This window comes from the organism of the source record quoted next, unplaced genomic scaffold, assembly GCF_019419815.1.
Source record: "Pyrus x bretschneideri cultivar Hongxiangsu unplaced genomic scaffold, Pyrus_bretschneideri_v1 Contig93, whole genome shotgun sequence".
In the NCBI taxonomy this organism is placed as follows: Eukaryota; Viridiplantae; Streptophyta; class Magnoliopsida; order Rosales; family Rosaceae; genus Pyrus; species Pyrus x bretschneideri.
Window position 1 is genome coordinate 399326 of NW_025999835.1, and position 18232 is coordinate 417557.

The 18232-nt window shown below is 35.6% G+C and overlaps 1 protein-coding gene and 1 pseudogene across 1 annotated transcript; both read left to right on the forward strand.

Moving 5' to 3' along the window:
• The first annotated feature begins 2476 nt into the window (after positions 1-2476).
• LOC103965606 (reticulon-like protein B8) lies at positions 2477-5607 on the forward strand. The gene is made up of 6 exons (XM_009378685.3): positions 2477-2634; positions 3566-3761; positions 3877-4057; positions 4167-4308; positions 4546-4615; positions 5240-5607. The coding sequence occupies exons 2-6, from the start codon at positions 3578-3580 to the stop codon at positions 5407-5409; spliced, it is 747 nt and encodes a 248-aa protein (XP_009376960.2). The 5' UTR covers positions 2477-2634; positions 3566-3577; the 3' UTR covers positions 5410-5607.
• Positions 5608-7328: 1721 nt separating this feature from the next.
• LOC103965629 lies at positions 7329-15655 on the forward strand (annotated as a pseudogene).
• The last annotated feature ends 2577 nt before the right edge of the window (positions 15656-18232 follow it).

Consider the following 18232-nt stretch of genomic DNA (forward strand, 5'->3'; position numbering starts at 1 on the left):
TTCATGAATAAGTGCCTAAAAATTTATAATAATTTGACGACTTTTTAATATAAGCACTTCTTGCAACAGTGTTCATGGGCACAAATGCTTTCTAATAAGCAATGTCATATAAACCTTAACAAACTTAAACTAAGTTCTTGAATTGTTAGGTTGTACAAGATAATATAGACATTGATTAATTAGGACCTGGTAAGTCTTGTAAGTTATAGACAAGCGTATGTACATACGGTTAGTGAATTTTATCTGAATAAGTTATATTGTGTGGCTGGATACAAGTCGCTGATGTCAATGCATTAGCAATGAATAAACTCGGTTTGAAAACAACGTAGATTTTTATGCGGATATTTTATTCTCACGATAGACTCACTTCAAAAAAGTAACACAATAGTCTACTGACTTCAAAACAAATAATAAAGTTAGGAGGAAACAATTCGCTGTTGGGTAGTACTCAATCCTGTCCATTGTACACCATACAAAATCATTTTATTAATTTTTCACAAATGTTCACGTGAACCTCATGTACTTAATTAAGTTCCACATGCATGTTGTGAACATCTTTGTCATGGTTTCAATAATGCTTCTGAGGTTACAATTCAAGTGAGTGATCATGTACTTAATATTTCATATTTGCAATTCCATTTCAATTGACTAGTCTCATAATTTTGAGACCGGCTATTTCATTGTCATATATGCTTTTTGAATGTTATTATAGCATATTTGACGTATAATTACCCGTCAAATGAAGATAATATTAAGTACTTATAAATATTGTAATCAAATTCACGAGGGATTCAATTTCGGTTACAAAATACAATACAGGAAGAATGGGGGAAGATATGAGAGGTGTCCAAATTGTCCAATAAGGATGCATTTTGTGCCATATATAAATGCTACCTCCTCATCCTCAAGTCACAGTCCTCGTGCTTGCACAATCAAATAACTTATAAATGGATAACTAACAACCACTAGGCCCTGCCTCAGCCTAGGGTAGGTATGGGAATTTAATGTGTTCTTTTATATATAGTTGCCCACCTGCCTTGAAAATGCACATCTTTAACGAAACAATTAAAATTAGAATTTAATGAATTCTAACGAAATATTTCGTGACTGATCACGTTAGAAAGATTAAATTTTAAAATTAAATTTACAAATTAAATGATGTGTCATCAATAAGATATAAACACGTTAACCGACATTTAATTAATAATCAGATCACCTATAACCACATCATTTGGTTTGCAAATTTAATTTAAATTTTTTTATTTCTTTAATATTATTCTTAGTTTAATCGTTAAATTGTTCGAAATTGGTAAAATTGATGACCAAACAAAATACAACAGAAATGGAAAGTTTGCCAAGACAAGTATAATATTAATTTCCTTTGATAAAATGGTATATATAAACTAAATTCTGCATGATAGAAACACATGCTACCGGACCCAAAATATATTTTGCATGAAAATGTTGAAAAGCGTTGGGTTTTAAGCTCCACCCATTTTATTTTTGTTGGAGAAATATAATATTCTTTTTGTTTTCTTTGTCCCGTCAAGATAGTAGTAGTCATTTTGTATAGGAGTGTGTTATCCACATACCCCATTTTACTTCTTACACTTTCTTTGATAATTTATGTTCATTGATCTTCTTCAATTCATTCGATTCAACGGTTGAAAATTAAAAAAATATATGAGAAGTAAAATATGGTGTGTGAATATTACACTCCTTTTGTATATCTTTGGCAAGTAATTGAATACTATTACTCTACTTGCTGTCCTTTTAGAGGTCAGCCAGGGTCTCATAAAAACAGGCAACCACCGCTGACAGCGGTTATACACGAATTTTATACGATATGTTTTGTATTTAATTTCTGATGCTGAGCAAACTATCATGATAAAACTATCAACTGATCATCTTTTTGAGAAAAATAAAATAAAACAGTTGTGGTAGCTTCATAAGTGAAAAGAATAACATTTAACTGATTTTTTTATTATTATTAATATTAGTACTTAAAAAATGAACTTTAAGCAAATCTACAAAATGCGTAAGTCAAAACAACTTAACTTGAAAGTTTTTGAATTTCAAAAATGACGAATTCGATGAAAATTATTTCTCCTTTACATAATACATCTTTGAGGTATTGATAAAACAACAGCGCTAAGCTGCATTAATATTACAATCTTTTAAATTCTTTTTTATTAAATGTTATATTCTACACGAATCTATATTAAAAGATAGAAAATAGTTCAACTTGCAGCAAATTGACAAAAAAAAAAAAAAAAAAACTCCAAATATTATGACAATTCACCAATCCACCAGGAATTTTTTTATTTGCACCAATCGAATGATTTAAATATAACTTTTTTTCACCAAAAAGAAAAAAGAATACAGTTTACGGTTTACCAACTGCAAGTCTTCAAGGTTGAAATGCATGTGGCGGCTGTTTGACTGCGTCTGGTCTTGTTTTATTTTTATTTTTTTTATACATATTCGAGTCCTGCACGCCATTCAGTGTTAATTTTTGGACTTGTCCTCTGCAACTTCAGTGCTCTGCACGCATATGCCATAACAATTCATAATCCACCAGCAAAACCCATCATCCTCTGCTTCTTCTCTCTTGCTCTAATCTCATCTGGTCAGGTAAAACCCATCTGCCATTTTCCCAGTTCTTTTCTTCTCAACTACTCTTTCTTGCTTCTTTATTTTTGGCTGAAATTCTGCAAATTATTGTATTTTATTTTATTTTATGAAATTTGATGCTTTGAATTGTAGAAATGGGGTTGAATTGATTGTGGCTTCTTTGTTTGGTTTCGCTTTTCAAGAAGTGATTTTGTTAGAGGGCAGTTGATTTTAGTTCATACGTGAAATTGGATTTCTGGGTCAATAGATTTTGGGATCTTTGGTGGAGTTGTTTGAATTCGAACTTGTTTATATGTTTCGTTATGATTTCCATTTTCCAAAACTACATCTTGGTAGTGGTGGACCGTTGGGTTGATTATTCACAGCATATATATAGCTTCTTTGATCATGAGATTCAAACTGGATTATGATTGTGGGTCTTGTGGTAAAGAGGCTTTTTAATGCAAATTTTGGTCGTGTGATCTTCCAAATTTGCTTTTGCAAGATATTTTTCTGAATTTTTTCCTTTTGGTGGTCTACAATTTTTGGATGCTGAGAGAATCTGGTTAGCTTAGAGCAATTTCTATGACGTCTGTTCATGTGACTGACCCGATGGTCCCGTTGAGAATCTGGGTAGCTTAGAGAATTTTGTGCTTTTTGTATGGGTATATAAAGGTTGAATGATGCATAAGCACAAATCTTTTTTTCTGCTGATCATGTATAAAGAGAATATATCATATGGATAGCAGTTTCCTTGTATAAAATATAAATCTGTTTTTTTAGGCGGTGTCGGGCTGGGGAGGATGGGGATGGGGTTCAGGCCGAGGAAAAATTTTGTTTCTTTGTTCTTGCTTTTAAATAATTACGAATACATAAAAAAAAAAAAAAATTGTATTGATACAAGTTTTCAGAGTAGTAAAGTTTCTCTCTTGACTAGAGTTTGTTTTCTTAGTGTGTAGCAGCAATGTCTGAGAAAATAAATGCCGAGGATATTTTGAACAACATTGTGGGCACACTTGCTGATAAAAAACAGAAACCTGGTTCTTTTTTTGGGGAAGACACATCAAGCTCAGTCACTACTCAGTTCAACTTCAACCGGCTGTTTGGACGCCAGAAACCTGTCCACCACATTCTGGGTGGAGGAAAATGTAGGATAATTCTGTTTCGTTACGTGCAATGACCGTGATCTATGCAATTAGAAGTTGTTCCTTCCACCAAGTCTCCTTATATTTAATTTTCCTCTTTTGTGGTCGAATTATGTAGCTGCTGATGTCTTGTTGTGGAGGAACAAAAAAATTTCGGCTAGTTTTTTAACTGCTGCGACTGTTGTGTGGGTGCTCTTCGAATGGCTCAATTATCATTTCTTGACTCTTGTGGGGTTTGCTTTGGTTCTTGGCATGATTGCTCAGTTTCTGTGGTCAAATTTTTCGGGCATGATTAACAGGTTACTTTGCAATGTTCAGTTTTGAGCTTCTTCGTTTTGCTTGATTCTGTTTTTTGTGTACAGTAGAGATGAATATTGTGATATCAGTATTGTTTCTCCTTGGTGGCAGGTCCCCATCTAAAGTACCTCGACTTGTTCTGCCTAAGGACTTATTTGTCAATATTGCCGTCTCAATTGGTGCTGAAATTAATCGAGGGTTGGCATTTGTTCAAGATGTGGCATGTGAAGGAAATGTGAAGCAATTTCTTGTGGTATGTTTGAACTATTATTGTTCTTTCTATATTTATTATACGGAAATGATCTAAGTTGAGAATGTTACTGAAGGGTTGCACTTCAGCTGTTATATTAGATATGATTAAAATACATCTCATCCACCCTTCACTCACTATGCATCTCAACCATCTATGGTGGATCTGATAACTGCTATGCAAGTCCTCAAATGTCTTAGTCTTTGAAGTTTGTGCTGAACTGTTGAGATATCCTCTCAGGTTGTAGTAAGCTTGTGGATTGCTGCTGTGATAGGAAGCTGGTGCAATTTTCTGACCGTTGTGTACATTGGTGAGAGCTCCAACGACTATTGATAACAAGTCTCTCTTATTGCCATATGATCTGATATAGCACATGTTCTGTCGATAGGATGCTTGAACTTTGGGATAACCATGAAGATGGTTGGGAGAAAAAGTATTTGATTGTCATCCGAAGTTTGCATTTGCAAATTCTGCATAACAAAACTTAGTTTTGTTTCACTATTTTGTAGTTGATCCATCACTCTCTGCATGGAAATGAAAACTAAGTGTTAGTATTAAGTAGTATCTTTAGCTACAGCGGCTGAAAATTAAGGACCCGTTTGGTAACCTTTCCGTTTTTGGTCTCTAATTTTCATTTTTTGGTTAGAGACAACAAGGAAATATATCATAGAACAAGAGGAATGAAGAAGGGTCAAGGAAGGGCGGTGGGAGGTGGAAGAATTTTGTATGGAAATGCTATGTGAAATGAAAACAAAAATCTAAAAGCAATTGAAAGTGTTTTTTGCATTTGCAATTTTTTCTTTGTGTGGTCATTTTCAAGCTTATAGGAGTTACCTAACCACTTAATCATAATCCGTAAGTTTTTATGGTGCATACTGCATACTACGGTTTTGTGGTATATATGCAAGAGAACTGATCTGTCGTTCTTTATTAGGTTTTGTTGCTGCTCACACATTGCCGGTTCTGTACGAGAGATATGAGGATCAGGTTGACAACTTTGTATATCAGGTCCTCGGGCAGCTTCAACACAATTACCGGAAGTTGGATACTGGCGTCCTCAGCAAGATCCCTAGTGCAAAGCTGAACTGGAAGAAGTACGAATAGTTTCATTTAGCAACGCAAATGATATGTCCCCGATATCTCTGGAGTTGAGTGGATTATCATGTTCCAAAAGAGGTAAATGTAGGGGTAAGAAAAACTGAATATTACTGTTGTAGGGACAGAAACCAGACAGTCGTTTGATTATTACTGAAGCATGTATATTGTTCTTGAGAAGTTCCAAATGCAACTGCCATTTAATCAGTTCTCGTTTTGGGATTGTAATCCGTAAAACTTAAGTGCACTCATTGTTAGTCTAGCGGTTAATCCAATTTTGGAAGATGTCTGAAAGTTCGAATCTTGAGAGAGGCGGAAGAATGGAAGATTTGTAGCGGTTGGTTAAGGCATGTGTGCAAGGATGGATCCAAATTCACTCTATCAGGGATTAAGGTTTTGAGGTTTTCGACCAAATTTAGATTACTTGTGGCAAAAATTTAGCAGCTAAAAGTAAAGTTGGCAATTTAGTTAACAAAAGCTAGCTGACCAAGTAAATGGTTAATTAACCGGATATTATCTTGGTGTATAACAACTTGTCTGTCAATGCCAATCCATCAATAATGTCGACAAGTTGTTGGTTTGTTGGTTGTCAACCTCTAGTACAATGAAATGAATGAAAGCTGCAAGCAGTCGCCGAACCAATATGGGGTCATTAGTTGCTGATGATCCAAATAGCAGCATAATTTCAATGTATATTTGTAGATGATTTATGTACACATGCGACAAACTGAAAGAACGAGTCAAAAACACTAAATTACAACCTGCCTCTTTTTTCTTTTCTATTTTTTGCGCAATCTTGCCGTACGTCGTAGATTTTCTTCTTTCTTTTATCTTTCTTCTCATATTATTTTTTTTGTGCGACCCTGTACTTTGCATCTAATTCCAATATGATCGGTTAGATTATTTCTCACAAAAAACAAGGATGACAATAATCAGATTGGGAATTTCAGGAAGATTTTTGGGCAGGCATAGAATTTCACTGATCTGCTTCCATTCCCTTCTGCAAGACTGGGCCTAACATAATACACAGCTTCCTAGTTTTTTTCCATCTTCTAGTGGAGTTGGCCCATTATTCTTTGGGCTATAAGCTGAAGGGCCCAATTATATTTCGTAATGAGGAATTTGAAATGCAATTCGAACTAATGCATTTCGAAACATTGGAACCCTCTACCAATTGTTCTGCTTTTCTAACCAAAGACATGTTTGAGATTGCATATGAAAAGGCTAAAGCACTAACCGTTTGAAAATGCTTCTTTAAAAATTAATTTTGTTAGACAAAGTTGAACCACATTATCAATAACATATTGTGAGACTAAGTCTATCTCTCTCACCTTAGTATAGATGATATCGATTTTTCAAAAAAAAAAAAAAAAAAAAAAAAAAAACTTTTGTTCATAAGCGCTTTAAATAAAAACTCTGAGCTGGTTTGAAAGTACTTTTAAAATGACTGAAAGTACTTTTGGTGAAATTGATTTTGAATTCCAAAAGCAACTAAAGTGCTTCTTGCAGGAATTTTTTTTTTTTTTCAGGATCCACTTAGATTTTTACCTATGATTGGTTTTAAAAATATTTTAAATAAAATCGATTTCAATTATTTTAAAAATAATTCCCAATGAGCTCGAACTATTAAAAATACATCAAAACTTATAATAAAAATGTACATGCTTTTAGGGAAAAAAAAAAACTTAGTGCTTGACAAAAAAACATGTAATAATCATTTCTTGTAGAAACCACTTCAAGGTTTTAATCACTTTCAAACAGCTTCGGATTTCTCGTCCACAGTCCAAGCGCACTATAAAGGGATGTTGCAGTAGCATCGCAACTGAATCTAACCGTTGAGTATAGCTTGCTTGTGGATCAAACAATCATCCTGTTCCTGAATTGTCCTGCAATGTTCTCCTAGAGCATCCATCCCCCAAGTTGTCTTCTTTTGGTCGGGCAGTGCGAACTTGGTAAAAGTTTCGTCACTTGATACCCATGGCTCATGCAATTCCAGCCGTCCATATTTCATGGAACCTGAAAAATGCAGACGAACATGTACACTCCGTGGACCATGTCTCTCTTCACTCCAAAGTCATCGGTCCCAGCTCTTCAATCTTCAATTCTTCACCCAACCATCACAAACTACTTCTTTCATTCCTCATTAATTTCCCGCAAATCTTTATCTCCGCCCCTCCAGGTATCTTTGGAGTTTGGAGTTCTAAAACTTTAGAAACCTCACTTTCAGAAAAGTACTTTCCGACTTCTGGAAAATTGACTTGGTTTTTGTCAAACTTTTTCGACTTCGAAAACCCATTTGCTATTTTGGATTGGTTTTATGTTTCTTGAATTGGTTTGGTTCCTAGGAACCATGGCTATGTATGTCAGCAGTGCATGTTTTTCTGCTTTGAGTGAAAGGAGAGTTCCTAGGGTTAGAGCTGTTGGTTCTGAGAATGTGACCGCAGAGGATGATAAGGTGAAATTGGGTGGCTCTAATTTGAAGGTGACAAGGCTTGGGATTGGAGCTTGGTCATGGGGTGACACCAGTTATTGGAATAACTTCCAGTGGGATGGTAAGACCATCTCTAACCGAAGGTTGGCCAGATGGCTCGTTTTAGCCTTTAGCCTTCCAAGAAATTAATATTTTAATGAATAGTATAAAGCCATATATGCTTTCATCTCCAACCGAGGGCCAAAGGACCATAGGGTTCGTTTTAGCCCTGTCACAAAAAACCGTCTCCAATCGAGGACTATAGGGCCAAACATAATATATTATTTAAAAACTACAACTTAAATTCAAATCCAATGGCTAAGTGACGTCAGCTAGCCGTTGGATTTGAAATTTTTTTTGCTATAAATAGGGTGGATATTGGACTATAATTCACACAACTTTGAATTTAATCTATTTCAATTCAAGTTTGCAATGAATTCTAACTTTGGATCCTCTTCGGATTCCAATTGGGGGTCCTCATCCAATTCAAAATTGGAAGAAAAATGGGTGCAAATGAGACAAGAAGATGAGGAGTCTGATGAAGAAGTTCAAGTAAGGCGCAACAAACAAAATAGAACAGTAGCCATGGCTGTGGCCATGGTGTGTCAGCCAACTGAGGAACAACCTCAACGGGGTGGCTCTGTTACTGGTTGCTCTTACAAACCACGAGACAGAGCGATGATGCATGCCAATTTGATGAACAACTACTTCAACCCAACTCGGTGTACACAAAAGAGGATTTCAAACATCATTTTCGGATGAGGTGTCATGTCTTCGAGCGTTTACTTTGTGATATCCAGCAGGTCAATCCATTCTTTCATGTTGTTAAATGTTTTTTTTTATGTTGTATAATTTATATGTTCGTTAATGTTATTTAATGTTGTTTCATGTTACTTAATTTAATTTAATGTTGTATAATGGCTTAGGAAGTTATAGGAAAAAAATGAATTTCAAAAAAATATGAAACAAATTTTGTAAAATAGAAGTTATAGGAAAAAAATGGAATTTAAAAAAAATATGAAACAAATTTTGTAAAATAGAAGTTATAGAAAAAAATAGAAGTTATAGGAAAAAAATTTTGTGAATAAAAAAAAAAAATAAAACTATAAAAAAAATTAAAAAAAATTCAAAAGTAACGGTTAGATTCAAAAATTTGTTTAAGAATTCCTGTCGGATATAACCGACAGGATTAATAACAATGTGTCGATTATATCCAACAACAATTCTTAAATTTTTGGCTAGGCCGGAGCTGGCTAGATTGGGCCAACCCTTTGGCCCTTTGCCCTTTTCAGATTCCGTGGGGCCCACGAACCCTCTGTTGGAGACAGTTTCTGGGCTATTTTCGGCCCTCTGGCTCTCTGGACCCTTTGGTTGGAGATAGCCTAAGTTGCTGAATTTTCACTTAAACTTTACTGAAATGATTAAATAACTAAGAATTTGTTTTCAAATTGGAGAAATTTTGAGCCTTTATTATGTCTTTGTAGATTAACTTATATCATAACAGACCTCGATATAATCACATTGGCCAGAGTAAATATGCTCCCCCCCTATGCACTCGAGTTTAGATTAGATTAAAGTAGAATATCGCTTGGATCAAAAGACAAACTTTTAGCATATAAAGGACTGTTTTTTTAATTTTGCCTCACCTGTTGCACCTTCAATAACAATGTGAACCCATCACTGGCTTCAGATTGAACATAAGAAGTGAGTTGCATTTGTATTATTCATCTTTATGCTAAATTACTCAATTGTGTTTGTGATGGCATTATGTTTGGTAATAACTGCAGACAGGAAGATGAAAGCGGCTAAAGCTGCTTTCGATGTCAGTGTTGATGGTGGAATAACCTTCTTTGATACTGCTGAAGTGTACGGCTCCAGGATGAGAAAAGCGTCTTATAGTTCTTCCATAAAATTTGTTGCAGTCAAAACAAATTCATCGTTATCTACACTTGCAGGTTTCTTTTGGTGCTGTAAATTATGAAACTCTACTAGGAATGTACATTGTAGGAATTTTTTGTGCTGCATCATTCTTGTTTCAAGTCAACAGAGTACAGCAAATTGTCGTCAGTTTCTGCATTTTGAGAATATTAGTAGACTACTCTGGATTTCGCACAGATTTATCAGGGAAAGGAAACAGAAGGATCCAGGAGTAGAGGTTGCTGTCGCAACCAAATTCGCAGCTTTGTCGTGAAGGCTGGGCCGTCAAAGTGTCATAGCTGCCCTCAAGGATTCCCTCAATCGCCTTGAACTTTCTTCGGTGGAACTGTATCAACTCCATTGGTATGTCCCTTATGAGCCCTTGCTCTTTGTATAAATACTTGTTTCTGCTAAGGTAACTACAAAATCTTATCAAGTATTTGTGTTATTTTTCAGGCCTGGAATATGGGGAAATGAAGGTTGTTCATAACTTCATATGTAACACCATTTTTTCATTGAATAAATTTGTCCATCTAATATAATTAGGAGGTTACATATAATATTTACATTTTGTTTCTGAAGAGGTGTATTTGGGAAATCAATTTTCAGGGTATCTCGGTCTCGGTGGTCTTGGAGATTCTGTTGAGCAAGGCCTTGTGACGGCTGTTGGTGTTTCCAACTACAGCAGTATAATTCAATGTTTTATCTATATATTGTTGGTTAAAATTAGCAGTTCAAATCATGGAAAAAAGAGAGGTATCCCACATGACGTATAAAGTTTGTTATTTCAGAAAAGCGATTGCGTAAGGCACACGCAAAACTTCAAAAGAGAGGTATCCCACCAGCATCAAATCAAGTGAATTACAGCCTCATATACAGGGCACCAGAGGAGAATGGAGTGAAGTCTACCTGTGATGAACTTGGGATCACTTTGATTGCCTATTCACCTATTGCTCAAGGTGAAGTTGGAACCTCGTGTTTTCTTACCATATTCTTATCATCACTCGATATGTTAGCTTAAGAGATATAATGTCTTCTTATTTTATAGTATTTGAGACCTCTCCGTTCGATCTTAAACATTGCCAAGTTAGGACTTGGGAGAAAGCATACTTGCTTACTTTTCTCAGTCAGCCTTTGTGAAATTTCAATTTTTCGAGCATTCCTTGTCAAGCAGTTCTTAACTTCACTTTATGATCTTATTTATTTTATGTTTCATGATAGATATGGACTTTGGTTGTGCACATAAAGACTCACCTTTCAGGCTATCACATTCCAACCATATGCCTAGATGAGACAGTGAAGAAAGTAAAATTCTGTACATCTGCATTCATGTGCTTTATCTTTTTAGCATCTTGCTTGTATTTTTCTTTTGTTGAATTCAACCACGCTGGGTAGTTGGCGAATGGCGATCTTGCATGGTAAAGCTTTAATGTGAATTCAACTATCGCTGGATAGTTGGCTAATGGCTGTAATACCTTACAAAAAATTCCAAACATCTGGTTTCCGAGAAAAATATATAGAGTTTTTAACAAAACGAAGGGGATGTAGTTATTCTAAAACATAATAAATAAATAAATAAAAAAGTGGATTCTTGATAAAAGATGTCTGTTTGGATCTTATGTTATTACTTGAATCTCTGCACAACCCTGCTTACAACGATTACGGCCTTTAATTTCAGATCTTACTAGATTGGTTTCCACAGCAGTCAAGTTTGTCTGTGATCCAGGGGTGAAAGAGATTGGGAAGATTGACATTTCTACTATTTTTGCATATGCAGGTGCTCTTACAGGAAAGCATACACCTGAAAATCCCCCAACTGGCCCTCGAAGACAGATTTATACTCCTGAATTTCTTTCAAAGGTAAATCATAGTCAATACTTTGAAAGCCCGCTACAGATTAAGTTCCAAATTGTTTTGCTAAAATATTGCTTTTATCTGCAGCTCCAACCTCTGCTGAACCGGATCAAGAAAATAGGAGAAAAGTACAGTAAAACAAACACACAGGTTTGTTGATGCTCTTTTGACTTTAACTAGCTTTTATCTTTTCCATATTAGAAGCCCTAAAGTTTTCATTTATGTAGAAGCATGGCTGAAAATATCCCTAAAAGTACAGTATTTTAATAGTTAATCCATTTTGGACCCTTTACGAGTATGAAACGCTTCATCGATGCCGTTGCAACTTCCAGTTCATGCTGAAAGAAACTCTTTGTTTCACCGTATTTTATACATGTAGTCCAACTCTTGGTGGTTCCATGTTTTCTATATAAGATCATTAAACTACATATTGATATATCAGGCAAGAATTCTGAAATGCAGAAACAGGTGTTGGGGTATCAAAATGTGTAAATATAGTTTGTTCCCTTTGCTGGGTTTTAATGCGAGTTGGGTTACTGTTGTGAAATCCTGTTCTTGGATTTCATTGTTATAATCTTACGTATTTATATTATTGAGATTTTATATTATTTTTCAGGAATTTATATTAATTTATTTGAATTTGGGTTTTAGTTAAACTAGTTATGAGGGTAGAAGTTTCGAAATTAATTATTTAAATTCCGTAGACCTTTCGAGGTCATAATTTATATTTTTGAATAGTGCTCAATCTCATGAACGCGTAGGTGAAAACCGTACGTGAAATAGAGTACCAACAAAGAAATTAGAGACGTTTTAGTTGTTGGGAAATAAATGTTTAGAAGCTGTCAAGTGGCAGCAAGGGAGAGGGGAGAAAGGAGAGAGTGCAGGAGAGAAAAGGAGAGGAGCAGCCTAATCAGAGGAGAGAGCAAGGAGGGGAAAGGAGAGAGACCGGAGTTGGGTCATTTTTGACCCGCGAATGATCATTTTTGACCCGGCCACATCTCCTTCATCTTGTTTTTGATAATCTTGGTTTCCATGGAAAGCTCTTGACGAGTCCTACATCCGTATAGTGTTAGATTTCCATTTTTCTTTTCCATTTTCTAGGTCGAAGCCACAAAGTGCCGAGGGTTTTCCGGCGAGTTTTCTCATGTTACAGTGATTCCTACAACGCTTGCCGTCGATCACCACCACCAATAGACTCCATTCAACCCCTGGAGTAAGGCTCAAGCATTGGATGAGGTGTTAGAGTTCATTTTGGCGATGAATCGAGAAACACCCATTTCTAGATCTTCCTGCGGGTTCGAGGACAATTGGAGCTTTTCCCGACCTAATTGGACTTGCCACAGGTATAAAACTTGCTCCACTCACTGAGATCTATTTGCTTGTAAAATTTGGTAATTTTTGGAAATAGTTGAATTTTCCAACGAGTCGGAGCAGCAGATCGCCACTCATGGCGACGCGTGGCCAGTGGGCCGACGATGTCTTTCTAAGTCCAATTAGATGCCCTGAATTCATAATTATTATCCGTATGAAGTGGTTTGATTGTTTGAATTTAGTTTCATTACGACACATCACTTGATCAAAATTTGAATTGACAATCCGACTGTTGGATCGTCACCAAACTCGAATGCATTATAGAATGTAATATTTGAGGATGGCTAGAACTGATAGATCGGGAATCCGGTGTATGGATCTTCCTGAACTGGATTTCAAAGTTAGTTAAATTAATTGTTAACCATCACCTAATTCTAGCAATTGGTAGATATCCGACCGTCGGATCGTGATGAGATTTTAGTATATTATTCTTTGAGCATAATGTGGACTTTAGGAAGTTACAGATCTAGATTATGATGTGCGGATCTTCCAGATTAAATTGCTAGGGTGTGGACCCCACCATTGATTTTTGTCAATAGGTCTTGAACCATTTGCATTACTAATATTAGTATTCCTAGAGACTCAGTGAAGCTTTGCGGACTTGTCTCGGTGTATTAATATCCTTTGTGGATATGACATGGTTTTATAAATGAGTTTTCTGTTAAAATGTGATTCTTTTATAATTGGTCATCGATCTATTTTTATTAAATGTGATTTGATTCATGGATTTGTCATATTTGTGAAAAGTGATTCGAATTGCATATTCAAATGTTTTGTAAATTAAGGGCTAGTAGGGGACTATGACCCTGCTTGGTTAATCCGCATTGGGGGGTCACTAGTGGTCCTGCTTGGTTAATTCGCATTGGGGGACCATACTATGGATCGTGCTTGGTTAATCTGTGTTGGGTGATCATTGCCTAATAGTTCTGTAGGTGTGACTCTGCTTGGTTAATTCGTGTTGGGAGGTCACTACCTACCTGATTATCTTGACCATGCTTGGTTAATCCGCATTGGGGGCTCATTAGTGGTCCTACTTGGTTAATCTGCATTGGGGGACCATACTATATATGGATACCACTTGGTTAATCTGCGTTAGGCGATCCTTATGGCCATGTATGCTTAGGAGTGATCATGCTTGGTTAATTTGCATTGGGTGATCACTTCCTAATAGCTTTAGGAGTGACTCTGCTTGGTTAATCTGCATTGTGGGGTCACTACCTGCTTGGTTACTTTCTTAGGGGTGGCTCTGCTTGGTTAATCCGCTTTTATGGGGGGGGGGGGGGGCGCCGGCCACTTCCTGTTTGGTTACTTATGTAGGCTTCAGCTGAACTGCATCCTTCTAGCCCTAGTTTTTAATGTACATATGAACGATGGTTTTTGAGAATCTTGGTGGTTTGAATAGGAAAAGCCTTTGGATGTATGAGTGACTCCTTCGGAGTTGTTAGAGACTTGACTATGTTTTCATATTTACGAACTTATATTTGAGGTTTATAAATGGTGATCGATGGTCGTTCTTTTATTGAATATCACATACTTGTATACTTGTCACTCACCCATGCTTTGCAGTTTATCCGAGTTCTAGTTGGCCAGTGCACCATTCCCCTGATGTAGGCATTGATTATACATGTGATAGATTTGGGTAGACTACTAGAAACGCTAGATATTTTGGATTCCGTTGACTGGTTTGGAATCCTTGCTCTTGTTCATTTCCATAAAGTTAGTTCGACCCTAGATTCGAGTGAGTAAGAATTGCTCACAGTAGACGTTATGTCTATAAATTAGAATTACCACGTTATTACTTGGAATCTAGGCAGGGAATTATGTAGAATTCCTTTATTAAATTTCGTGCATTAATATGTGATCTTGTTGACTGATTAACGTAATTAAATGTGAATATCGTGCCTCCTTGATTCATGAAATTGGTTACTTGAAGTGATTGTGGAATGACGCTGGATATTAGTGTTGTTATTATGATTATTTTAGTTGATCAAAGTTCTAGAGAATAATATTGTGCATTGTTAATTCTTTAAGATGTTACATGCTATGAATTGTGATTTTATGTGGGAAATATGATGATTTATGTGATGGATGAAGTGGAAATGTTAATCGTCATGTGGGATTGTTATGTTGGATATCATTGTTATTGTTATGATTAGACTTATTGATAAATATGGCTGGAGAATATGATCGTGCTTCGTCGTTTGTTCTTTGAAATATTGCATGATATGCATTGTGGTATATTGTTGGGATATAACAATTTATGTGATGAATATTCAAGTGTAGTGAAATAATGAACTACGAATGACTTGATCCCTATTTAAGGTACGTAGATAGTCTAACTTAGGCAGTCTAACAGGTAGTCCTAAACTGGTTGATAGCCCAAGGCAACGTTGTGCCAATCCAGGAGCCAAAAATGCAGAACACGCTGCAGAATTTGCAGGTGCACTTGGATGGCGGATCAACGGTGAAGAAGTAGCCGAATTGCGTGCTTTGGCTACAGAGATAAAGCCTCTTACCGGTTTCCCTGTTGAAAAATTATAAATTCTTACAGAAGCATCGGGGCTGTAAATTCTTCTATACAAAAATATGTACACGCTTCACATCTAATGCAAATTTGACATATCTAATTTAAGAGTGATTGCAGGCTAACCATTGATGTAGCAAATTTGACATATTTCAAATCTATAGCCACACTATAACTAGTAAGCTCAGTCACACTGTCATTGTGGTCTTAGAACAAGTTCATAAGTGTTTCTTCAGATGAAAACGATACGGTCGGAGAACTAACATCAAACGACAGTTCTCTGTTTCCGTCTTCCGATACGAGTAGTTATGACTTACAAGGAAAAAAATAATGTTCGACTTAAAAATAAATTGAAATGCTCATATAAATACTTAGATAAAGAAGTTTTGTTTGTGAATGGGAAAATAAATCCAAGATTTCAAACATACAACTTGGAAGATGAGGGAAAAAAAGCATATAGGTACCTTGCTGCTGGTACGCATTAACTAACCTTCTAACTTGATATTAAAGTAACAGCTAAATGGTAGGCCTGGCTACGCCTGTACTGATAACAACATTAACTCTGTTAACTCGTAGGCTGGGCAATCGTTGAGCTGGTAAGAATCGTTTTCTTTGCTAAATCAAAGTGTAAGTTTGAGTCCTGTTGCAGATAATCTCTCTTGGTGGGTGGTCTGTAAAACCCTAAAATTGAGAAAATAATTGGCTTCTTACAAGTCATTCCTCGTTACTCGTAAGGAAGCACTACTTCTTGCATATAAGTCATAGTTTTACGTATGTCTAAGTACTTTCTCTTCGTGAACTGAAGGAGTTGTTTTTTCATACTTGTCTAACTGTGATTTGTAGGTAAAAATAAATAACTCCTTATATATAAGAAGTTAAATTCTATTTCCTTACTTGCATGTTTGTTACTTGCTTGAAAATGTTACCAACTAGTTCCTCTAGTTGATCTGATTCCGAAGATTTTAAGTAAAAGATTACAGATGATAGTCAATATTCAAAATTATTTCAGTTTTTGTTTTCCATAGCTAAAATGACATATGTCTACCCTCTTTATGAGCTAGTACTTAATAGCCTTGTGCATGTACTTGCACAAAATTCTAGCCCCTCTAGCCAACAAACACTACCTACAAATGAAAGCTAACAATAGCTACAAGATTTTGCTCCAAAATTCAACAGTGTTCTCAATTAGACTTGGGCCTTGCCTGTTCAAGATATTGATCATGATTCACTTTTGTCCTTACGTTGATTCCCATGAAAATATAAAACATGATCTGCTAGCAAATTCAACAGGCCACCATCCTCCATAAAATTCTAGCTTGGATCAATAGGTCTGCTACCTCCATTATTTATGACAAGTGTTGACTTCCAAGATAGAAAAACTTTGGTGCAACCGTTAATATATTTCTGATTCTTCATCACTTTATATCACTATCATGTATGTACTTATGACAAGTCACGTGATGAGTGGTTTAGAAAATAACTAACGAATTTAAATTCTTGATTACATGTATGAAACTCGTGTTTCAACGGGAGATGATTATTCCTTCCAAGTGAACAAATGGATTAAACATGGTCCATACTTCTTTTATGTAGTTCTACTTTTGTATTTGCCAAAATGCATACCAAGTCTAATGCTTGTATGGACAAACTTCAAGGTATACCATCTTTAATTCTATTCTTCTAAGTATATATTCCCTCATCTTCTAGAGAAATTCTGTTATACAAATATCATATCTTTATGTATTCTTCGTCACGTGATTATATTCAAGAGTTAGCTCTCTACCAAACTTAATATTTATCTGACTAATTCATTTTCCAACTCTTAGACATAACTCAAATCAGAAACTGAAAAGAAAGAAAAAAGTTGACTTTATAGCCTTTCATTTTTCCTTGCATCTAACTTTCATGGAGATAAGAATAGGATAAGTGCAGATTTGCAATTGCATCATCCAGCAACTTAAAAAATTGCCAACCATGCCAAGCTGTCAACAAAAACTTTACCTCTGACAATCTTGTCCCTCATCATTGCCCAATAAACTATTTCCTGCCATGCACACGTGGCACCATCCCTACAAATTATCAGATCACAGATTGATTGCCCGTAAGTTCTAGAATTGGCTGTCTTAAAATTAGAAATTTTAACGAAAAATCTTCGGTATTGTTCATTTTATCAAAAAATTATATTTTTACATTAAAAAATTAATTTTGGTATTATTCACTTTACGCTTTATTTTATCTTTATCATTAAAACTCAAAGTTTTTAAATCATTTTCATTAGTTTTTCTTTTAAAATAACCAATCACAATCATCCATTTTCCAAACCATTCCGCATTCTACCAGGGACTGAGAGCACTAAAAAATTAGAGAAATTTTTCAGTATGACCGTCACACAAGACGGTACAGCACGTATCCTTATATAAATCATAGGATATATGTGTTAAAATGTTAATAACTTAAAAATTAAAATTTTTCACTACTCACATAAAAACACATAGTGTACCATCCGTGTTTCTGTCATAATTAAAAATTTCTCTAAAAACTGGGTAACTGACCCATCCACACGTTTTCAGCATACCACAACCGGACAACTGCCACGTGGCGTGATGGCATGGGTTTCTGTAGAAATATGTAGCTCTCTGTGTTACTAGCCAATCCCTGCTCTCCGTGACAAAGTCCCCGTCTTAATTCTAACTGTT

Bases quoted from the DNA above. Each gene is read 5' to 3' on its own strand.
- LOC103965606 (XM_009378685.3), top strand. From the start codon at position 3,578: ATGTCTGAGAAAATAAATGCCGAGGATATTTTGAACAACATTGTGGGC. The intron at 4,058-4,166 runs GTTACTTTGCAA...CCTTGGTGGCAG, and splicing joins TTTTCGGGCATGATTAACAG to GTCCCCATCTAAAGTACCTC. The intron at 4,616-5,239 runs GTGAGAGCTCCA...GTTCTTTATTAG, and splicing joins TCTGACCGTTGTGTACATTG to GTTTTGTTGCTGCTCACACA.